Raw genomic sequence first — 24,505 nt, 5'->3', positions numbered from 1 at the left:
GCTGTGGTGGTGCACTTCCACACTGACCCAACACATGATTTGTACCTTAAAGTCATTAAAGAGCACTTAAACACACACACACACACACACACACACACCTTTTCAATATTATATTGAACGTTCAATAATACAGCTCAAATTAAATTTGCATTTATGTAAATGAAAGTATGATTTACATAGTATGTGATTAGTTGAAATTCATTTGTTTGTTCTATTATAAAGATTCCTGATTTTCCCATGTTATTATGTATTCCTAGCACTATCCAATAAAGAAAAAGATTCCCATCCAAAATTGCACATGTAATGCTAATTAAGTTTTTATTGCCATTAAGCACAAATAATTTTTAAACCAAAAATAAAAATATGCATGCAACAAAAATATTTGTCTGTTGCAAACTAGAGAGTTTAAACACCATAAGTCACTAAATAGAATCTGTCTGGATGAGAGACTTATAGACTCATAGACTTTAAGGTCAGAAGGGACCATTATGATCATCTAGTCTGACCTCCTGCACAACGCAGGCCACAGAATCTCACCCACCCACTCCTGTAACAAACCCCTAACCTATGCCTGAGTTATTGAAATCCTCAAATCGTGGTTTAAAGACCTCAAGGTGCAGAGAATCCTCCAGCAAGTGACCCATGCCCCATGCTGCAGAGGAAGGCGAAAAACCTCCAGGGCCTCTGCCAATCTGCCCTGGAGGAAAATTCCTTCCCGACCCCAAATACGGCGATCAGTTAAACCCTGAGCATGTGGGCAAGACTCACCAGCCAGCACCCACGAAAGAATTCTCTGTACTGACTCAGATCCCACCCCATCTAACATCCCATCACAGACCATTGGGCATATTTACCTGCTAATAATCAAAGATCAATTAATTGCCAAAATTAGGCTATCCCATCATACCATCCCCTCCATAAACTTATCAAGCTTAGTCTTGAAGCCAGATATGTCTTTTGCCCCCACTACTCCCCTTGGAAGGCTGTTCCAGAACTTCACTCCTCTGATGGTTAGAAACCTTCATCTAATTTCAAGTCTAAACTTCCTGATGTCCAGTTTATATCCATTTGTTCTTGTGTCCACATTGGTACTAAGCTTAAATAATTCCTCTCCCTCCCTGATATTTATCCCTCTGATATATTTATAAAGAGCAATCATATCTCCCCTCAGCCTTCTTTTGGTTAGGCTAACCAAGCCAAGCTCTTTGAGTCTCCTTTCATAAGATCCATTCCTCAGATCATCCTAGTAGCCCTTCTTTGTACCTGTTCCAGTTTGAATTCATCCTTCTTAAACATGGGAGACCAGAACTGCACACAATATTCCAGATGAGGTCTCACCAGTGCCTTGTATAACGGTACTAACACCTCTTTATCTCTACTGGAAATACCTCGCCTGATGCATCCCAAGACCACATTAGCTTTTTTAACGGCCATATCACGTTGGCGGCTCATAGTCATCCTGTGATCAACCAATACTCCGAGGTCCTTCTCCTCCTCTGTTACTTTCAACTGATGTGTCCCCAATTTATAACCAAAATTCTTGTTATTAATCCCTAAATGCATGACCTTGCACTTTTCACTATTAAATTTCATCCTATTACTATTACTCCAGTTTACAAGGTCATCCAGATCTTCCTGTATGATATCCCGGTCCTGCTCTGTATTAGCAATACCTCCCAGCTTTGTGTCATCCACAAACTTTCTTAGCACATTCCCACTTTTTATGCCAAGGTCAGTAATAAAAAGATTGGTCCCAAAACCGATCCCTGAGGAACTCCACTAGTAACCTCCTTCCAGCCTGACAGTTCACCTTTCAGTATGACCCGTTGTAGTCTCCCCTTTAACCAGTTCCTTATCCACCTTTCAATTTTCATATTGATCCCCATCTTTTCCAATTTAGCTAATAATTCCCCATGTGGAACCGTATCAAATGCCTTACTGAAATCGAGGTAAATTAGATCCACTGCGTTTCCTTTGTCTAAAAAATCTGTTACCTTCTCAAAGAAGGAGATCGGGTTGGTTTGGCACGATCTACCTTTTGTAAAACCATGTTGTATTTTGTCCCAATTACCATTGACCTCAATGTCCTTAACTACTTTCTCCTTCAAAATTTTTCCCAAGACCTTGCATACTACAGATGTCAAACTAACAAGCCTATAGTTACTCGGATCACCTTTTTTCCTTTCTTAAAAATAGGAACTATGTTAGCAATTCTCCAGTCGTACGGTACAACCCCTGAGTTTACTGATTCATTAAAAATTCTTGCTAATGGGCTTGCAATTTCATGTGCCAGTTCCTTTAATATTCTTGGATGAAGATTATCTGGGCCCCCCAATTTAGTCCCATTAAGCTGTTCGAGAAACTAAAGTACTTTACAAGATTATGTTTATATATAATCAGAACCCTTCTTCCACCATTGAGATGCAGCTTTCTCTTGGGTAAAACTCAATAACTGATAGTCCATACAAGCACTTTGCAAACAGTGTTACAAGAAGAGAATAATACAATATCTAACTGAAATTAGAAGGAAGGTAAGGTAAGCAGAAAGTAATAGTAATAATAAACACGGCCAGCACAAACACCACTACTCTTGCAAAAACTTCCCCAGGTGTTTAGTCACAAGTGTTAAATTTAAAACTGTAATTTTATGTCTCATTCAAAAGATAAATACCTCCAACAGTACTTTATCCCAATATTCAGCAGCTTGCTGAAGCATTGGTTAAGTGCTGACTAATGGGTTAGAATGTCACCTGCTGAAATACTGCTTCTTGCAGGACTCTAAGCTTACTTTGTCACAGGCCCTCAGGGGTCCCATGGGGAGGCAAATCAGCATTGTATGTTGCTAACGCGGTTGCAAGCAACGCAAGGCATTTCGGGGGAGAGCCAAAGGTGTGAATATGGAATGGAAGATTCCTTGCAGGGTGCAAGAGGCCAAGAGGGGGAAAGAAGAAAGAGAGCAGAGAACGGGTTAACTCGGCACTTCAGCTAGCTCTGTGTGGAGATAAGACGCTGGCCCTGGCCCAAGGTCATGGGCTAGACAAGAAATCTACAGCTCCACAGCCGTGAGAAGAGGAGAACTAAGTGAGTATGAAAGTGGGTTACAGCTTAGAGCACTAATGCTTTCTTCCTTCCTCTGAGTGGCGTGGGGAGCACCCATCACTCTCCGCTGGTATTTTATTCTTTTATTAATAAAGCTTTAAATTTTAAACTCTTGGTGTGTTTCGTCATCTCCTCCCCAAATGATCCTGTGGCCTCAGCCTGATCACCTGACGCCTCAGGTAGATTAGTAAGTGAAATCTGTCACAACCTTAGAGGTCTCCTACCAAAATATCAATCAAGCCCAATTCTTCTTAGCTAATGAGATCATAGCTAATAGTATGGGTTCAGGAAAAACAAAACTACGTAAGAAATATAACCCTTTATCCATAAGAGGTGTGATCTAAAAAACTAGACTGCAAAACAGACATTTTGGTAATTGTTTGCAGTTTTGTTGTAGCCTTGTTGGTCCCATGACAGAGACAAAAGGTGGGTGAAGTAATATCTTTTATTGGACCAACTTCTGTTGGTGAAAGAAAAGCTTTTGAGATACACAAAGTTATTCTTCAGGTCTGGGAAAGGTACTAAATGTCACAGCTAAATACAAGATAGAATAGATTAAACAAGAAAATTTTGGGGGGAAAACTAATCTTATCAGATGATCAGAATCAAACACACATTAAAAAATGCTGCTATGAAGTCAATATTCCTGTGGTGGCAAAAGCCTCAAATAAAACTTCTATATTACAATTAATAAGTGTTATTCTGTTCTGAAGTGCCAGGAGTCTTGGTTTATGTGGACTGGGGTCAAAACTTTTGTTTAAATTTTCCTCTGAAATTATTGATCCCAGAGGTTATAATGAAGATATAACAGGCTAAAACTTATGTAAATATTGATAATTCCAACTTGGTATTTGGATCTTCTGGAATTAAACTTTGATAATACTTTCAGGCTGGGATTTTCAAAAGGCACCTAAAGGAGTTATGTGCCCAGTCCCCATTGATATTGAAATAGGAGCTAGACGCTTAACTCCCGTAGGCGCCTTTGAAAATTCTAGCCTCAATTCTTCAGGACCTTTTGATCCCAAGAGAGTCAGGTCAACAGGACTTGAGTCTAGCACTTGAGATTATGACACTTTTCCAATTTCATGCACAGCCTACTCTGAAGAGGTTCATCAGATCCCGCTAGAGATCTCCAAAGCTTGTACAAGATAAAGTTACTTTCTGAAATGGAAGAAAGGTGTAGCTCCTGAGTCAGCCAACCTGATTAAGTCTCAAGAACTGCAGGGTGACTGACTACAGCTGAAGTTCCCCTCCGTTTTTTCAACTCACTGTTCCCCAGTACAGGGACATTTAGCAGAGATTTTCAAAAGCACAAATGGCAGCTGGTGCTTACTTGTCTTTTGTGCCTTTGTAAAAATCACTCCTTTAGTCATTGCATATGCCACACTGAAGAAATTCAGAAACATTTTTCGGCTTGTTGTTGAACCTCCATCTTTGCGAGACAGAACTTGGTGCTCACAACCTACAGACCACCACACTAACCTCTTTCAGAATATTCTCCAAACCATTTTTCCAGGAGACAGTGTTTCTGATGGCAAACACTTCAGGAACAAGAGATAGTGAGCTAAGAGGGCTGATCCACATTATGTGATGGTTCATAAGGACAAACTGGCAATGTGTCCGCACCCTAACATTCTCCTAAAAATGGTCTGAGTTTCAGCTAAATAGTTAATTTGCCAGTATCTTTACCTAAATTGCACTTCCTAGCAGGGGAGGTTAGAGTCATAGATTCCAAGGCCAGAAGAGACTATTGTGACCATCTAGTCTGACCTGTATGATACAGGCCATAGAACTTCGCCAAAAATTTCTAGAACAGATCTTTGAGAAAAGCATCCAATCTTGATCTGAAAATTATCAATGATGGAGAATCCACCATGATCATTGGTAAATTATTCCAGTGGTTAATTAACATCATTGTTAAAAATGTACACCTTATTTCCAGTCTGAATTTGTCTAGCTTTTATTTCCAGCCATTGAACCCTGTTATACTTTTCTCTGCTGGACAGAAGAGTCCATTATTAAATATTTGTTTCCCATTTAGATACTTACGGACTGTAATCAAGTCACTCCTTAATCTTCTCTTTGTTAAGCTAAATAGTTTGAGCTCTTTGGGTCTATATCACTATAAAGCAGGGGTCGGCAACCTTTGAGAAGTGGTGTGCCGAGTCTTCATTTATTCACTCTAATTTATACATTGTAACGTTTTTAGAAGGTCTCTTTCTATAAGTCTATAATATATAACTAAACTATTGTTGTATGTAAAGTAAATAAGGTTTGTAAAATGTTTAAGAAGCTTCATTTAAAATCAAATTAAAATGCAGAGCCCCCCAGACCGGTGGCCAGGACCCAGGCAGTGTGAGTGCCACTGAAAATCAGCTTGCGTGCCACCTTTGGCACGCGTGCCATAGGTTGCCCACCCCTGCTATAAAGGCATGTTTTCTAATCCTTTAATCATTCTCAGCGCTCTTCTCTGAACCCTTTACAATTTATCAACATCTTTCTTGAATTATGGGCACCAAAACTGGACATAGTTTTCCAGCAGCAGTCGCACCAGTGCCAAATATAGAGCTCCAAACCTCTCTACCCCTACTCAAAATTCCTCTGTTTACACATCCTAGGATCACAATAGCTTTCTTGTGAACAAGATCACTGAAAAGGCATTAGGAAAAGGCAGGCAACATGGAGTGCTCTTTACTACAGACCTGTCTCCTTCTACCCAAGCTAAAATCTTGGCATCACGTTCTGCTATTTCCTCATGGAGGTGTGCCTGTCAGTCAAGCTCTACATAAGTCAAATGGCGCTCTTAATCTTTCTGCCCACAAGTCCTCTCCCCTACCTCTTTTCTTGATCACTGTGGACACCACCACCATTCTGCCTGTCACTCAGGCCTGTAACATGGGTGTCATCTTTGACTCTGATGTCTCTATGTCCTCACATCAAGATATATCTATATTTTCTACATTCTTTCTGCAAGACATCTCTAAGATACAGCCTATCCTAGTCAATCCACACAGCAAAATTTCTTGTCCTGGTTCTCATCTTGATTACTACAATATCTTTCTCTGGCCCTGATAAATGTAATTTTGCCTCCCTCATATCCATTCAGAATCTTGCTGCAAAGATCATTCTCCTTGCCCACTGCTTTGATCATGGTAACTCTCTCTTTGCATCCCTCCACAGGCTCCACCTTCTCGATCACATTAAATATGAACTGCTTGTTCTCACTTCTAAGGCCCTCTCCACCCTACATACCATCTCCCATTCACTGTTGAAGTGTCAGCCCCTTCCTCTGACCAGGCAACTATGTCAGTGTCCATCACCCACTTGTTAGATTTTCAAATTAGCATCATTGTGCTTTCTCCCATGCTACCCCTCATGCTTGGGAGGAGCTCCCCATAAACCATCTGCAAAGCTACCTCATTTTCCTCCTTCAAATCCCTCTTAAAGAAAACTCTCCTTTGTTATGATGCCAACAAAAAAGCTTGACAATGGTTAGGCCACTGCCTTCATGCGGATGAATATGGTCTCACTGTTTCCTTCCACTCCTCCATCTATATGTATCCATCTGTTGTTACTGTCTTCGACTTAGATTATAAACACTTTAGAGGCAGGGACTATCTTTTCAGTCTGTTTCTGTAGTCCCTAGCACAATAGGGTCCTGGTGCATGAGTACTGCTATGGTAATGTAAATAATGAACAACAATGATGGAGCGGAATAGGATTGAAAATCGTTTCTGGATTATTATTAGTACTCACTGGTCTAATGTATTTTCCACTTCATGTCACAGAACATTAAGAGAAACAGTCCTCAAATGGGAACCAGGGTGGAGGGTATTTTCTGTATTTTCTACAGAAACTAAGGCTCCCAGGCATCCCATCAAAATTGCTGATTTGATGCCAATAGGGCCACAGACTCAGCAGCTACAGATGGAGCATGTTTCTCTCTCTAGTGTTGGCTTTTCTGCATGCCTGAAGTAAGGAGGATGTTGAGACGACCTCAGTTTAAACTGATAAGATGCAAAACTAAACCTTAAAATGATTGTTTCTGGTGTATGTATCTGATATAGCCTCACTTGAAAACATTTGACTCCTTAAACTCATGAACTGACTTGAACAGATAGTTGAAGTGCTTCAGGCTTGCATTTTAAAAGGGAAGAATAACCCCAAGAGTGGGAATCTGTGTAGACAAAAAAAACTATTATTGACCAAACGATGTGTGTAAATTTTCTCAACATCTCTGAAAGAAACTTCCATGTGTCTCAAACTCTGCAAGTGCAAAATGGACAACTTTTGAAAAATAGAACAGTTTAGATAATGTGGGATTAGTGTTATCATATATTTTCTATAACCTCCGTTTCATTAAACTTGTGACGAAAACAATTTACAATAAAAGATAATACCAAATGTACAAAGAACAGAAATGAATTTGGGTCTAAACAGAAGAAAAGTTAGGAAATACAAAAGCGTCTTGTGTTCACAAGTTCAGAAACCACATTCTAGTTGCAGTGATGTAGTCAGACACTAAGTAGAATTCCTGTGTTATGAAAGTACAGGATGGAGAACATATTAGCAGAATCTGTGTTTTGATGTTTCCTTTAATGTATCAGAAATCAAACTATATTGTATGAGGTGAATAAGTGTGATGGTTAGAATTTAGTTATATTTCCTTGCAATGAGGGTGACACACTAAGTATCAACAACACAAGATTCTTCCTGATTTGAGTGGAGAAATCTGCAGAGTTTTCCAGGGATTAGAATATAATTTGAGTCACTTCACAACCAACAACAGGGAATTGCGTGTTAATAAAAATGCTGGAGTTATGAATATTGGCAGGCAGGTAAAAGTACCAGTAAGTACTTTCCACAAAGCTGACAAAGGTGCATTACATGCCTGGTAATAGAAGGTGTTTTAGAATAAGCACGCTTCCTGAAGCTTACATTTAGCTCAGGGTTAATGTGTTATAACAGATTAAAGACTCAAGAACTATTTTCAGTAAATTTTGTGCGTTTTACTATTAAACACAAATCTCAATTCCATGGCTAAAGCGAATGATAAAATGTAGTGGGCTTCCACAATTATCTCAAAACTGCAGACATTTCAGAGAGGGAGATCTTGGCAGAATATTGCATACAGTATTTCAGGCTGTGTGTCAGTGGCTGTAATACAACAACGAATTGAAAATAAGTGGCAGTTCAGTTATGGTATTTACAAGTGTTAACTGGGCAAGATTTTCTGAAGACAGAACAGGGTATAAATTGAATCCCTCCTAGCTAATGAGGTCCCTTTTACCATCCACCCAGGCAAATTCACTTACAGGAAGGTCAGGTGGAGTTTCCACCATTGCCCTCCCTTAGGGATTTCCATCAGAAAAGAGAAGCTTTAATTACCCAATGGGAAAGATATAGGAGTACTGGAGCCAAATCGGCTTCAAGTTGGTGCTGAATGTGTGCACACCTAACATCCCCTGACCAGGTCCTTTTTTCAATCAGCCATTCCAAACTTCTGTACTATTACTGATCTCCTGCCATAACCTCCCCAACTCCTGGTTGACCTTTGGGGACCTTTGCCTAGTTCTATGACAGTTTCTCCAGATGTAAACAGGGGAGTGATTCTAGCCATATATTTCTGTTAAAGAGTGCAGTCAGGAACAGAACAAAATCTTTTTAATGTTACTACTTTTTAATAAAATTTCAGTTAAAATAGATCCTAGAGGTTTTATCCCTTTTCTTTCTCCTAATCTTATTTTTCAGGGCAAAATTTAAGGCATTAAATAGTGATGAAGACTATATAAGGACCTGAATAGAAAAGGCATGCCCAAACCCACTTGCACACAACTCTGACAAGTTTTAACTGACAAAACCTACATCATTTCAACCCCAGTAACACTGTTAAGAGACATACAAGGGTTTGAATTCTAAACAAGTTGAATTCTAAAACCCTGTGTTCCCCCCCCCTCTGATTTTTTTCCAGATGGATGCTAAGATCTATGGGGGAAAATGTGGGAACCTAATGCTTGGGATAGCTTCCATCACCTAGATATTATAGTGATAGGTGCTATAAGAAACCATGAAGCAGAGAGACAGGGAAGAGAATAGGAGATCTTCTATCTTGCCCTCAAAACATTTCATAGTACTTTGTAGGGAGCTGTCTAGAGCTTCGCAGGGAACTCAGCCCCATGCAGAGGTTGCACAATGGAAGAGTATTCACACAAGTAACAACAGGATTTGTACATGGATGATTAGCTAATGTATTGGAACAGGCAACATTAATATGAGATGAGGGAAACATGGCTAGCGGCTGCTTGATCTACTACACCTTTACTCAAAAAAATATTTTTGAAATTGTATTACACCCAAAAGAAAGTATTTCATACCAGACAGATTGATATTAGCCATAACATTATTACTAGAAGAAAAGAGGTCTCAGGCCCTTTCCTTCCAAGCAGCAAAAATAAACAATGTATTTTAAAGAACAGCAGCCAGAGCAAAGTAAAATATTCAGAGCCTGCAAATAGCGACAGGTGCTTAATTCAGATTATCCAACAAAACGGGAAATAAATTATACTGATAGAAAAATAAAATTAGTAAACATTAAAATTAGTAAAAATTAATTAGTAAATTATTTGAAATACAGCATCTGAAAGCATTTTCTTAAACCAAGTAAATTTTTCTTTAGGCATATAACTCCAGTTCTGGAGCTTTGGTCTGTCACCCTTTCTGCTGATGTTGTCACACTGATGAGGCCAAACACTACCACATGTTAACAGACACCACTGCAGCCAAATGGAGTGTTAAACAAATATTTATCCACATGCATTTTTGAAAGGGTGAACTCGCATATAAAAGTTACAGCATATCAAGTCCCAAAACAAATAAAGTCTTACCTTAGCAGTTTTAATATAGTGGCTCAAAACTTCAGCTCTTATTTTTAAAGTTTGTGCATGAAGAATCTCTCTAACGACCCAGAAGCTTACCTGAAAAAGAAAATTCACCTAGTTTTAAAACACATAAAAAGGCAGTTAAAGCAAGTATGTTTCATATATGAAATGAAAAAATTAAATACATTAAAAACTACATCAAAGCAAATATCATACTTACAGCAACTCTGTAAGTTAGGAAATGCAAAAGTTAACATTGCTATAAAAATCTTAACTGACCCAAACTGCACATAATACTTATTAAATAAATTAACTTAAAAGCCTTAATAATTCAAAACACCTCCCTATATGCAAAATGTGACTACATTAATATTGCTCTGAGATCCTGAACTTTCGAATTTCCTGACTTTAATATTTGAAGTTTACAACTTTAAGTTGCATTAATGTAGATATTTGAATTTAATTACATTAGATTTTAAAAACATTATAGCTAACTATAATATGAAGTTTAGAATTCTATTATATAAACTCTATAAACTGCAAGACCTACAACAGATAAACAAAAATTCTGCTTATGAAGTTATGCAATTGTGTTTTTCTGTGATGCCAGAGAATTTAAACGACACTATTCTGAATTTAGAGGGAAAATATCATTTTGATACTATAGAATTATGAATTTAACCACTATGAAACTGTATAACTCCACAGTACTGCAGGCAATAACATAACTAAAAACTTGCAGTTAAAAAAAAAAGTGTGTTGCATGCATACACCGATTTTTAATTCCTATTTTCTCATTTGAAAGTTGTTCCTAAACTTTTCCTCCTCCTCCATAAAAGCTAGCCTTGCCCTCATAGATTTCTTCACTGAGGGCTAACCATGTATGAAGGTAAGCTTTAAAGTTCTGCTGTTTGAGGTAAGTGTATGTAGAAAGCCTATTTTTAAATGGAGAAAGTATTGAATATGTTGTGTGTAAACGTCCCAAAAACATTCACTTTTGAGCTGAGACCTGGCTTGAGTTCAGTTTAGGCTCCACTGAAATCAATAGCAAAACTCCCACTCTCTTAAATGGGGCCAGGATTTCATTCCTAGAGTGGAAAGTTTCAGTTCCAAGGCAAAAAGAAAATCTGAGACAGTTATGAATGGACATAAGTGGATACAATAAAAGTTGAACTGCAACCTTAATTACAAGTTTACATTACTACAAAGTGATATGGTCTGATTTTCAAACGTACTGAGCACTAGCAGCTTACATTAACTTCAATGGGATTTGTGGATGCTCAGCACTTCTGAAAATCTGACCAATAATATTTAAACTAAATCAAGGCCTAATCTATACTCTAGATTCCTCAGTTTGATGTCTTGTCATTGCTAGATAAGCTGATATTTACAAGTAATTTATACTATAAAATGTCCTTCTTAAAGTCTTATAAGATTCACAAATGTTATATTTTTAATATACTGCAGTAGAACCTCAGAGTTATGAACACCAGTTACGAACTGACCGATCAACCACACACCTCATTTGGAACTAGAAGTACACAATCAGGCAGCAGCAGAGAGACACACAAAAAAAGCAAATACAGTACTGTGTTAAACCTAAACTACTAAAAAAAATAAAGGGAAAGCAACATTTTTCTTCTGCATAGTAAAGTTTCAAAGCTGTATTAAGTCAATGTTCAGTTGTAAACTTTTGAAAGAACCACCATAACATTTTGTTCAGTTACGAACATTTCAGAGTTACGAACAACCTCCATTCCCAAAGTGTTCGTAACTTTGAGGTTCTACTGTAGTAAGATTATATACTATATAGCAGGGGTGGGCAAACTTTTTGGCCCGGGGGCCACATCTGGGTATAGAAATTGTATGGTGGGCCATGAATGCTCATGAAATTGGGGTTGGGGTATGGGACGGGGTGAGGGCTCTGGCTGGGGGTGCAGGCTCCAGGCTGGGGTGGGGCAGAGGGAGGGTTCCGGCTGGGGGTGCAGGCGATGAGGGGTTTGGGGTGTAGGAGGGTGCTCCAGTCTGGGACTGAGGAGTTTGGTGGGCAGGAGGGGGATCAGGACTGGGGCAGGGGTGGGGATGGCTCAGGGTGCAGGCTACGGGCAACGCTTACCTCAAGCCATGGTTCCTGGCCAACGGGAGCTGCAGGGGGCGGTGCTTGGGGTGGGGGTAGCGTGCAGAGTGGAGCCCCCTGGCTGCCCCTATGTGTAGGAGCCGGAGGGGGGACATGTCGCTGCTTCCAGGAGCTGCGTGGAGCGGCCCCCAACCCTGCTCCCTGGCTGAAGTGCCAGAGAGGAGCAAGCCCCAGATCCCGCTCCCCAGCGGTAGCTCAAGGGCTGGATTAAAATGGCTGGTGGGCCAGATGCGGCCCTCGGGCGTAGTCTGCCCACCCCTGCTATATAGTGTGAAGTCTACAACAACTGTGTTACTGGAATATTCTTTTTTAAAGTGTGGCTGCTACCAAATACAACATATCTAAAATTGCATTAACATTTCAAGCTTTCACTTTAAATATTTAAAAATTAAAATAAAATTGACAAAGTTTTAATATAAAAAAAATAAAAATACTTTCTAGTCATGACGAATTAGCAAGTGAAAACCGATGTACCTTATCTTGCAACTTTTTCTTTGTTACACTGTTAAAAATGCTGAAAAAAGATCAAGGTTTAGCAGGATGTAATGCAACTGCTGTTTACAGAGTTCTAAAAAATAAACACTATAGACGCATTCTCTGCTGCATTACTCCTCCCATCCCCAAACTTGTACTGCTTCTTCAACTTCTGAGAAACTAAAATTATTTCTTGCAGACTCTGGCTGGATGTATAACCAGACACTATCCCTGTGTCTACTTCCAGTAAGAAAAAACCTTGTTTATCCTATCTAACCTCACACTGTGCAGTTTTACAGTTCCATATTTGTTTATACAGAACAGCACCAGGAGAGAGTCAAGTCCCTAAAGTACTGTATTCTTGTTGAAGTCACAGAAATTTGGTTAGAACTAAACGCACAATCATGGAGCAAAACAGCTCTTTGACATCATTCTGGTATCAAACGAAGGTTCAGAATCAGACATTTATATTCCAAATACTACAAAACTGTGTAATACCTAGAGGAGCATTACATACGGAGCTCAGTTTTCAATAATTTTTAAGCAAACTGGTTACTGATAATTGGAGGTGGGAAACACAGCAGCGGTTTCAAACCAGTCCCACCAAGTGAGTGCAGATAAGCTTGCTGATGAAGGGGAAGGGAGCTCGTTAAGCACATACATGCAATTTATAATAATTTTTTTGCCTTTTGTTACCCAAAACCTCATCTTCCTACCTAAACCCGCTTCCACCATCATTCCCCATTTTAAAATGGTGCCCATCTCATCCGTGGATTTACAGAACAAAGGCATTGACTTTTGATTGTTTACTTTAGTAGTATAATGTCAGAAAATAAAACATTAGGGAATAAATTCAAAGAAATTAGAAAGGCAATCTGATTACACAGTCCACATCAGATTAGTGTCAGAAAGTAGACTCAGTGTCCACTTTTCAATTCTTTGGTTTACTAGGCTAGACGGGGGGGAGGGGGAGGAAGCGTACTTTGTTTATCTGAATAAGGGCATCCCTTTTATCCTCAAGAGATCTAAATGAAGCTTTCGTGGAGATACTCTGCAATCCTTTCAAAGATTTCTAGTTATGTGATGCCTTGTTTCTTCCCCGGTGACAGGAGACTTTCCTATGCTACTCTGGGATGAGTTTGATTAGCTCTATTGCAGTAAACAGGCCAGCAGCATATGGGCCCAGGCAGCTTTGGGACACCACCAGCAGCTGGGTTCTCTGCGCCTGTGACAATCAGGGTCCAAACACACCACGGGGAGAATAGGGAGTTTGACCGCAAAGAATAGGCAGTTGAATCAACAGATTATACACAACTTTATTATATTATAAAAGGCGAGTAAGATTTTTTATGAAAGCTTGTAATGTATTAAACTTAATGGTCATTAGGAGATATGTATGAAGAGTGTGGTTATGAATGTATGTATTAGTGTACATAGAAAACCATGCTCATGATTTGTGGTGCAGTCAGGCAGAGGCTGCCTCCCTAACCAGACGATACTAGCTAAAAGCACCTCGAAAAATTGTACAACCCAGGAAAAGACATCCTGGCTAAAGTTTACCTATCCTGAATATCCGTGCGGAGGGGAAGACCTTTTAAAAAAGGAGACTTGAAACTGAGGTCTTCTTACAGATAGAGAGCTGTGGGAATATAAAAATTTGGATCCGCATCCACAATAAATAACTTGTATCTGACCCGCGATCCGCACCCCACTTTCATATGTATCCGCATCTGCTCATGCACCAGTGCCGTATCTCACTGTACCTCTCAGGAGGAGCATCAATATGCATGCATCAATACTGTATAAGGAAGCTATATGGCTTCATAAATGCACACACTTGCTATATTATTTTAAACAGGCATCAGAACAAACAGCATTTTACATACAAAAATAAAATAAACATCTCAAGTCAATAATACTCAAAATCACAAACTGAACTATAAAATAAAAAGTTGGGCGCCTGTTTAGCTTGTGACTTATACCAGCCCTGAATTGCGGGACTTCGTCTTAGATGTCTCTTGGAACAGTTGATTTTCTTTGAAATATTACTGTGTAAAACCATTAAATCATCCACAGTTCCTGGCTAAAGTGAAGTTTGATTCTCATTAACTGTGCAACCAGAGACTGAGATGGCTCTCTCGGAGGGTACCCTGGATGCAGGGACGGTGGAATGCACAAACCGTGCAACTCGACTGAAAAAAGAAGAAAATTGTGCTTCTGTTGTCTCCACCACTCCAGCAGCTGCACATCTTCATTCTTTGTCAGCATCAGGGTGACATACTTTGACACTTCATCATCATCATTTCCACACTCGTTATTCGAATCCTCAAACTCTGTGACAATTTTTTCTCCTTTGGTAATGTAGTCTATGTAGCTGACAAAAGAAGCATAAGATTCACTGCAGCAATATTTTTCTTCATGCAATGAGACAAGCTTCTTGGTTTCTTGATAATCTTCCTGTCTCTCTTCTTCAGTGAAAACATTTCATCCCCTTCGTTCGCAGGTGTAGGAAAACCGCTACTCTATGCATAGGTCTAATTTCAAATTTTTCCATGAGACATTGCAAAGCTTTGACTTAGACTATCTTCATCAGTCGTAGAAGGATGAAGATGCTTTTTCAGCCTTTTGTACCAAATGGGCACTAAGTGGAGACTGGGCTGCGATGACTACTCTAGATCAGTGGTCTCCAAACTTTTTTGATCAGTAAAAAAATTTTGAGCACGCACCCCCTGCCGCACCAGCTCTACCATTTTTGCTGAAGCAAAGAAAAGAAAAAAAAAAAAGCCGCGCGGACTCCCGCCCGAACTGCCGAAGGAAAAAAAAAAAAAAACCCAACACCGCTCCTCCTGCCACGCACCCCCAAGAATCCTTTTGCGCACACACCACTTTGGAGACCACTGCTCTAGATGACCGCTCTAGTGCATCTGACACTTCTTTGAAGGCTAAAGGAACTCTATTAAGATGTTCAAGGTATTGTGGTCAATGCTATCAATGAGCTGAGTATCCCCATTTTCTGTCAAAATTGTATATATTCTGTCCCACTGCTCCTTGATTGTCTTAAACATGAGTAGTTTGCTGCTCCATCGCGTTTCTACATCTCCTTTCAGAGACTTTTACAACCCGCTTTGAAGTACAGGCGAATCTCATCTTACGCGCATTTAACATGCGCGAATTCAGCTTTGCACGGTGGGCAAAAAACAAAACAAAAAAAAGAGAAAAATAACAATTTTAATACTGTACCTGTAGTGCGGGCGATTCCACCCGCCATTACACCCAATGTAATTTTGACTATACGCAATTTTTGCTTTACACGCTGACAGCGCAACGTAACCCCAGCGTAAGATGAGACTCGCCTATAATGAGATTTCGGCTTTGTTTGTTAGCACTTTAATTTTGTTGTCTGTTTCTTTATTGTGTGCAAAGTTCTATTTTGGAAAATGAGTATCTCTATTGGTTTACATCTAGCACCAAGTCCTAGGCTGGGGAACTGGCTGGAGTCTCTCTATTGTTGGTTCATGGGTGGCTCATGAAAGCATTCATGTAACTCAGCTGGGTGTATCCCCGCCTGTGGATGTTTGTGAGAGTGCAAGACCTGGAGGGATTTGCAGTTTGTCACATTATCACAGTGCAAGAGGGAGCCCTGGTTGGTAAGACAGAGGGCTCAGCAGTACCCCAGTTTCAGGTTGCACCCCAGGGACCCCGTCACAACAGTACACAAGTCTTAGTCTTCCTCCTTCTTCCCCCAAGCCTTCAAAAGAAAGTCATGGCCAGCTTTCATACTGTGGAAGGGAGTATTAAATCACTTACAGATGCTTTTCAGAAGTATTGGTCTGCTGATAGTATTTTGGAAGCAACAATGATCACGTGCAGTAGACTGAAGTTCATCGGAGAACTTTATACTATGTTTACACTGCAAAGTTTGGTTGACAAAAGTTAAGTTGACATAGAACTGCCTGTGCATGCCCCTATATTCTTCACAGATATATTGTTATGATATGAATATGGCATGATTATGATGTATTTTGTGCAAGATAAGGCATGTGAGATCATTGGAAAGGTTATGATTTACTGAATATGATTATCCTATTTGTATGCATGTATCATTTCTGTATCTGAAGTTAGTAATATTACAAGTGTGTTTACACCGGGGGAACACCCACCAGACAGAATGCAATCAGTCTAAATGGCTCACTGTGAGGAAGAGCCATTAGAGAGAGCAATAGGTCTTTGAAGATGCTAATCTCACCTTCTTGGGAAGTCTTCCTGGGGACGCTGAGAACAGCCTCCGAATCATGGCTGCTATGGCCCTACAGAGGCATGTCACCAAGACATCTGGTATTGGAATCCATCTTAGAATACCAGTGTTTTTCCACTGACCGGGGGTGGGGAATCAAACTTGGACACAAAGGATTCTCACCATATGCAAAAACTATTTAAGGCAGGGGAGTGACATCATTGTGGTTTGTTCCCACCTGAGAAAGAAGGCTGCTGGAAACACCTGAGAAACAGAGACTGAGTTGAAGGGGGTTGGGGGGAGAAGGGCTGAGCCCAGGCTAGAGGTTGTTTGGCCTCTGAAAGGAATATCTGGAGTTTTAAGCTGAAAGCAAGTCTCTGTAATCTGCCTAAAACATCATCATTTAGTGTGAGAATTTGCTACTTGTAACCAATTTCTTTAGTATATTAATCTTAGATTGCGTTTTGTTTTATTTGTGGGCAATCTGCTTTGATCTGTTTGCTATCCCTTATAATCACTTAAAATTTATCTTTTGTAGTTAATAAACTTGTTTTGTCTAAAACCCAGTTTGTGGAATTCATAACTGGGGGGGAAAAAGCTGTTGCATATTTCTCTCCACATTGAGGAGGGAAGTGAATTTAATGAACTAGAGTCAATTCAAGAAAGGAACCCTGAGAGACTCCAACAGAGGGGAGAATTACTGCATCTGATATACAAAAATATGGCATTATAAAAAAATGTTACAACCTGGAGTATAATAGAGTTCCAAGGGGCCCAGAGATATAGCTATTTCAAGTAGGGCTGTCGATTAATCGCAGTTAACTCACACGATTAACTCAAAAAAATTAATCAGGATTAATCGCAGTTTTAATCGCACTGTTAAACAATAGAATACCAATTGAAATTTATTAAATATTTTTGACTGTTTAGCTCAGAGGTTTGAGCATTGGCCTGCTAAAACCAGGGTTGTGAGTTCAATCCTTGAGGGAGCCATTTAGGGATCTGGGGCAAAAATCTGTCTGGGGATTGGTCCTGCTTTGAGCAGGGGGTTGGACTAGATGACCTCCTGAGGTCCCTTCCAACCCTGATATTCTATGATTCTATTGTGTATTGTAATTGAAATCAAAGTGTATATTATTTTTTATTTGCACTGTAAAAATGATAAACTAAAGAAATAGAATTTTTCAAGTCACCTCATACATGTACTGTAGTCTAATCTCTATCGTGAAAGTGCAACTTACAAATGTAGATTTTTTGTTGTTGTTACATAACTGCTCTCAAAAACAAAACAATGTAAAACTTCACAACACTCAGTCCTACTTCTTGTTCAGCTAATTGCGAAGACAAACAAGTTTGTTTACATTTACAGGAGATAATGCTGCCTGCTTCTTAGTTACAATGTCACCAGAAAATGAGAACAGGTATTTGCATGGCCCTTTTGTAGCTGGCATTGCAAGGTATTTACGTGCCAGATATGCTAAACATTCATATGCTCCTTCATGCTTCGGCCACCATTCCAGAGGACATGTTTCCATGCTGATGACGCTCATTAAAAAAAATAATGCATTAATTAAATATGTGATTGGCAATCCTCTCCTTGGGGGAGAATTATATGTCCCCTGCTCGGTTTTACCCACATTCTACCACATATTTCATGTTATAGCAGTCTCGGATGACGACCCAGCACATGTTGTTCATTTTAAGAACACTTTCACTTTAGATTTCACAAAACGCAAAGAAGGTACCAATGTGAGATTTCTAAAGATAGCAACAGCACTCGACCCAAGATTTAAGTATCTGAAGTGCCTTCCAAAATCTGAGAGGGACAAGGTGTGAAGCAGGTTTTCAGACGTCTTAAAAGAGCAACACTCTAATTCGGAAACTACAGAACCCAAACCACCAAAAAAGAAAAAGGACAGTTACCTGTTCTGTAACTGGCGCTCTTCGAGATGCGTTGCTCCTGTCTATTCCACAGTAGGTGTGAGTGCTCGCCACGTAAACCGGTGCCGGAAGTTTTTCCCTTAGCAGTACCCGTAGTGGGGGAGCACCGCTGCGACCCCTGGAGTAGAGCCTCTATATCGCGCTATAAGGGGAGCTGCGCACTCCCCCCACCCTCAGTTCCTTCTTGCCAGACAACTCCAACAGAGGGGAAAGGAGGGCGGGGTGTAGAATAGACAGGAGCAACACATCTCGAAGAATGCCAGTTACGGAACAGGTAACTGTCCTTTCTTCTTCGAGTGATTGCTCCTGTGTATTCCACAGTAGGTGACTCCAAGCTAAATCTGATGGAGGTGGGTAGGAGTTTAAAGGTTATCAGGACAGAGTACCGCCCTACCAAACCCGGCGTCATCCCGTGCTTGGGAGATGATCGCATAGTGCAAGGAAAAGGTGCAGACAGAGGACCACGTGGCAGCCCTACATATATCCTGGATAGAGACGTGGGCTACATAGGCGGCTGACGAGGCCTGCGCTCTCGTAGAATGCGCCTTTACGATAGGTGGCGGGGGAACCCCTGCCAAGTCGTAACACGTGCGTACGCATGAGGTGATCCAGCGGGAAAGGCGCTGGGTGGAGACTGGTTGCCTTCTCATATGCTCGGCCGATGCCACGAACAGCTGCGAGGATTTCCTGAACGGCCTGGTACGGTCCAGGGAATATTGGGAGGCCAGCCAGAGTTGGAGGGACCTCATTCTGAGCCTGGCATGTGGCACCATGGAGGTGCGGGCTGCCATGTGGCCCAGGAGTTGAAGGCACACCCTTGCCGTTGTCACGGGGAAGGACGTGACCGAGGCTATGAGACTTTCGAGCGTCTCAAACCTGTCCCTGAGAAGAGAGGCCGTGGCCACCACCAAGTCCAGCTGCGCTCCTAGGAAGTGTATGTGCTGAACCGGCACTAACGTGGACTTGTCCTCATTTACCACTAGGCCTAGACTCTCGCAAGTGGCCAGCAGGAATTTCATCTGGGCTTGCACCTGGGACCGAGACTTGCCTTTGAGCAGCCAGTCATCCAGGTAGGGGAAAATTTGCAGCCCATTCCTCCTGAGGTAGGCTGCCACTACCACCATGCATTTGGTAAAAACCCTGGGGGCCGTGGAGAGACCAAAAGGAAGGACCGTAAACTGGTAGTGGTCCTGCCCTACCAGGAAGCGGAGGAAGTGCCTGTGACCCTCGAAAATATGGATGTGGAAATAGGCATCCTGGAGGTCCAGGGCTGCGAACCAATCCCCCGGGTCTAGGGATGGAATAATAGAGGCCAGGGAAACCATGCAGAACTTGTAACAACCATAAACTGGTTGAGGCTCCGCAGGTCGAGGATGGGCCTGAGCCCGCCTTTTGTCTTTGGAATCAGGAAATACCGGGAGTAGAAACCCCTGCCCTGGAATTCCCGAGGCACCTTCTCCACTGCGCCCAGGGTGAGGAGGCGTGTCACCTCCTGGTCCAGAAGAAGGGCGTGCTCCAGGTCCCCGGGGATTTCCGGGGGCGAGGGGTGGTGGAGGGGGGGCAAAATGAACTGCAACATTTAGCCCCTGGAAATGGTGCTGAGGACCCACTGGTCCGACGTTATACGGGACCATTGCACTCGGAAGGCAGATAAACGGTTGCAGAACACAAACTTTATTAACTGGGGGGCTCTCCTGGCAACAGGCCAGGTGCCCCCCCGCAAAGAATCAAAAGCGCCTCTTCCCCTGCCTTTTGCCCTTGGAGGGCCCAGGTCGCGGGGCCGAGCGGGACTGGCGCTGGGATCGACGCCTCTGCTCCCTCGCCCTCTTAGGTGGAGGCTCGTGTCTGCTCCCTCGCCCTCTTAGGTGGAGGCTCATATCTGCCCCTACTTGGAGGAGCCGAGGTCTGTGGCCTGGGTTTGTCCTTAGCCGGTGGGACATATAGGCCCAGAGTTTGCAGGGTGGTGCAGGAGTCCTTCATCCCGTGTAGATGGGTGTCAGTCTGATCCGCAAACAGGGCTTTCCTGTCGAAAGGCAAGTCCTGCATGAGGGACTGGGACTCCGCGGACAGCCCTGACAGCGAGAGCCATGACACCCTGCGCATGGCAACAGCAGAGGCCATCGAACGGGCTGCTGTATCTGCCATGTCCGAAGCTGCTTGGAGGGCCGCTTTCGCCGCCACCGTGCCTTTGTCGACCAAAGCTCTGAACTCCTCCTTATCCTTTTCCTGAAGAAGAGGTTTGAACTTTGGCAGGGACCCCCACAGGTTAAAATCATAGAGGCTCAGGAGGGCTTGATGATTAGCCACCCTGAGCTGGAAGCTCGCGGATGAATAAACCTTCCTGCCGAAGGTATCCAGTCTTCTGGCGTCTTTATCTTTGGGGGTGGGCGCGGGTTGGCCATGCCCCTCTCGGTGGTTTACCGATTCCACCACCAGAGAGTTGGGTACCGGGTGACAGTACAAATATTCGTGCCCCTTTGCTGGCACAAAGTACTTCCTCTCTGCCTTTTTTGAAATAGGCGCCAAGGACGCCGGGGTTTGCCAAAGCGACGTGGAGATATTGGCCACCCCTTGGTGGAGAGGTAGGGCCACACGGCCCGGTGCCGAGGACGACAAGACGTGGAACAACGTGTCCGACGGCTCCTCCATCTCCTCAGCCTGGAGCTGGCGATTGGAGGCGACCCACCTAAGGAGCTCCTGGTGAGTCTTAAAGTCTTCCTGTAAGGCAGGTGGTGGCACCACAATGGATTCCTCCGGTGCCGGTGAAGGGACCGGATCTGCTCCCGGTGTCGAGGCGGAGACATTGAATGCACCTGCGATGCCCCGGCCACCGAACGGGGTCGTGCTGGTACCGGCGGTTGGGGCCAAGGTGCCCACTGACACCATTGTCCATGCCAGGGTGCCCCTTGCCAATGCCCCACTTGGGGACCTAGCAGAGCCGCTAGATAGTGCGGGGTGGTGCGGCCCGGGGATGGGCGGCTGGGTGCCAAGGACAACGTTGCTGACGTGCACACGGTGCCACACGAGCGACGGGAACGTCCACGGCCTCGTCGGTGCTGGCCTTGAGATTTAGATCTCGACGAGGAAGACCTGTACCCATCAGAGGTACTGCTTCCAGAGTCACCACGGTGACCGTGGCTACGACGGTTAGGTGCCAGTGCTGGCCGAGGGGTGCTTCGTGAACGACGCCTGTCGGAGCGATCACTCGAGTCTGAGCGTTGGTGCCGATGGCGTGGAGACCTGCTCCTATAACTCCTGTAGGTGCCTGCGACCCCTCCCGGTAGCGGAGGACCCTCGGGACTCCCTCTCAGGTGAGTCAGCGAACGGCGTGGGCGTCTGGCGCGGGCTACGAGATGGCCTCGCAGAATGGGTAGGCACCTCATCCTCGGAGCGGGGGCTATGCCGAACTGGGGAGGGTCGATGAGCTCCCAGTGGCGGCTTCCCTCTGGAGCAAGGGCCCATCTCGGGTGGCACACTTGGCACTGGAAGGGCGAGAATATCACGCGCCGCCTGCGCTGCCTCCGGCGTCAATGGTACCCTCACTGCCGAGGAGACACGCACTGACGGGACCGGACTACTCCACTCAGCGCGAGTCAGAGGTCTGGGTCCCGAGGGGGATCGTGGGCTGCCCAACTCAGGTGCGGACTTGCCCCTGTCCTTTTCTCGGCACCGCTGAGTCTTCCCTTGCTTCTTAGCGGGGGAGTGGTGCCGACTAGCTGATGGGGCGTCGCTGCACACTGAAGACGCGCCCGGCGCCGGATCGGGATGACGTACTGGTGCCAATGCCGACTCCATTAGTAAGGCCCGGAGACGGATATCTCGTTCGCATTTCGTTCTTGGTTTGAACGACCGGCAGATTTTACAACGCTCACTTACGTGAGTCTCGCCCAGACAGCGAAGACACTGAGTATGTGGATCGCTTCTGGGCATAGAACTGCGACAGGAGTCGCACGACTTGAAGCCTGGGGCATGGGGCATGCCCCGAGCCAGGCCACTAACTAGAAATTCGGATTACTAAGAAGAGTTGTACTACTAAGGTTTGCAGTGCTGCAGCAGAGCTGGAGCACTAAGTTCCGACTACCTTCACTGGCGGCAAGAAGGAACTGAGGGTGGGGGGAGTGCACAGCTCCCCTTATAGCGCGATATAGAGGCGCTACTCCAGGGGTTGCAGCGGTGCTCCCCCACTACGGGTACTGCTAAGGGAAAAACTTCCGGCACCGGTTCACGTGGCGAGCACGCACACCTACTGTGGAATACACAGGAGTAATCACTCGAAGAAGAATCAACCTTCTGCTGGTGGCATCTGACTCTGATGATGAAAATAAACATGCATCGGTCCACACTGCTTTGGATTGTTATCGAGCAGAACCAGTCATCAGCATGGATGCGTGTCCCCTGGAATGGTGGTTGAAGCATGAAGGGACATAGGAATCTTTAGCGCATCTGGCACGTAAATATCTTGCGACGCCGGCTACAACAGTGCCACGCGAACGCCTGTTCTCACTTTCAGGTGATATTGTAAACAAGAAGAGGGCAGCATTGTCTCCTGCAAAGGTAAACAAACTTGTTTGTCTGAGTGATTGGCTGACCAAGAAGAAGGACTGAGTTGACTTGCAGGCTATAAAATTTTACGTTTTATTTTTGCATGCAGGTTTTTTTTGTACATAATTCTACATTTGTAAGTTAAACTTTCATGATAAAGAGGTTACGCTACTGTACTTGTGTTAGGTGAATTGAAAAATACTATTTCTTTTGTTTTTTTACAATGAAAATACTTGTAATCAAAAATAAATATAAAGTGAGCATTGTACATGTAGTATTCTATGTTATAATTGAAAGCAATACATTTGAAAGTGTAGAAAACATCCAAAATATTTAAATAAATGGTATTCTATTATTAACAGTGCGATTAATCGCACGATTAATCACGATTTTTTTTAATCGCTTGATGTCTCAACAATTACTTGAAATTAGGGCTAACTAAATTATTTAACACAGTATCAGGGACTTATATAAAAAGATGCATTTTAAAATAAAAACTGAATAAAGAAGACAAACTGACTTTCATAAGCTTGAGCAAATGAAGACATTTTGGCTAAGACAAGGTGGGTGAGGTAATATGTTTCACTGGACCAACCAAAGACAAGTTTTTGAGCTACACAGAGCTTTTCTTCAGGTCATTCTGGCTGATAAATTATGTCAAACAGGAGACTCACTGGCAAGTCAGTTTAGCACAATCAGACAGGCTGTTTGCGATTTGTAACAAGCTTTAGCCAACTGCTTTCAGTGGTCGGATTTCCACTGCCTTTCATAACTTGGGATTAACAGCGGTATATAGCCATCTAGCCACATTTTCAACAGTCTTCTCAGAAGCACAGTAAAAATGTAACCATTCTGACAGAATTCAACACCACGTCTTTTGGGACAAGAACTGCTACACAAATCAAAGACACTAAATACTCTTATAAATGGGAAAAATGTTTCTATTTCATCAGGAACCCTTTTTACACTAAACCCTTCACCCAGACCACCTTATGAAAGGAAATGTACAGCAAACATCTGGGGGAAAACCTACTTAATATCTTTTCCTTCTCTTATTCATCAAAATTTGTTATTTAACAAAAAAGCTTAATAGAAACAAACAGGACTAAAAAGCAACAGAGGGTCCTGTGGCACCTTTAAGACTAACAGAAGTATTGGAGCATAAGCTTTCGTGGGTGAATGCCCACTTCATCAGACGCA

General features: G+C 42.8%; 1 protein-coding gene across 4 annotated transcripts in view; it reads right to left on the bottom strand.

The window, feature by feature from the left end:
• Nucleotides 1–24,505, bottom strand: part of LOC113407498 (ras-specific guanine nucleotide-releasing factor RalGPS1) — a 287,535-nt gene that overhangs the window by 169,469 nt on the left and 93,561 nt on the right. For all 4 annotated transcript variants that reach the window (XM_026656083.1, XM_026656082.1, XM_026656084.1 and 1 more), the window contains one exon: nucleotides 9,984–10,073. In XM_026656083.1, the coding sequence (XP_026511868.1) occupies nucleotides 9,984–10,073 (90 nt within the window). The remainder of the gene's footprint in view (nucleotides 1–9,983; nucleotides 10,074–24,505) is intronic.

The sequence above is a fragment of the Terrapene carolina genome, unplaced genomic scaffold (assembly GCF_002925995.2).
Source record: "Terrapene carolina triunguis isolate 2854851 unplaced genomic scaffold, T_m_triunguis-2.0 Scaffold212, whole genome shotgun sequence".
Lineage (NCBI taxonomy): Eukaryota > Metazoa > Chordata > Testudines > Emydidae > Terrapene > Terrapene triunguis.
The sequence above is the reverse complement of the archived record's forward strand: the minus strand, read 5'-3'. Positions and strand labels throughout refer to the sequence as shown.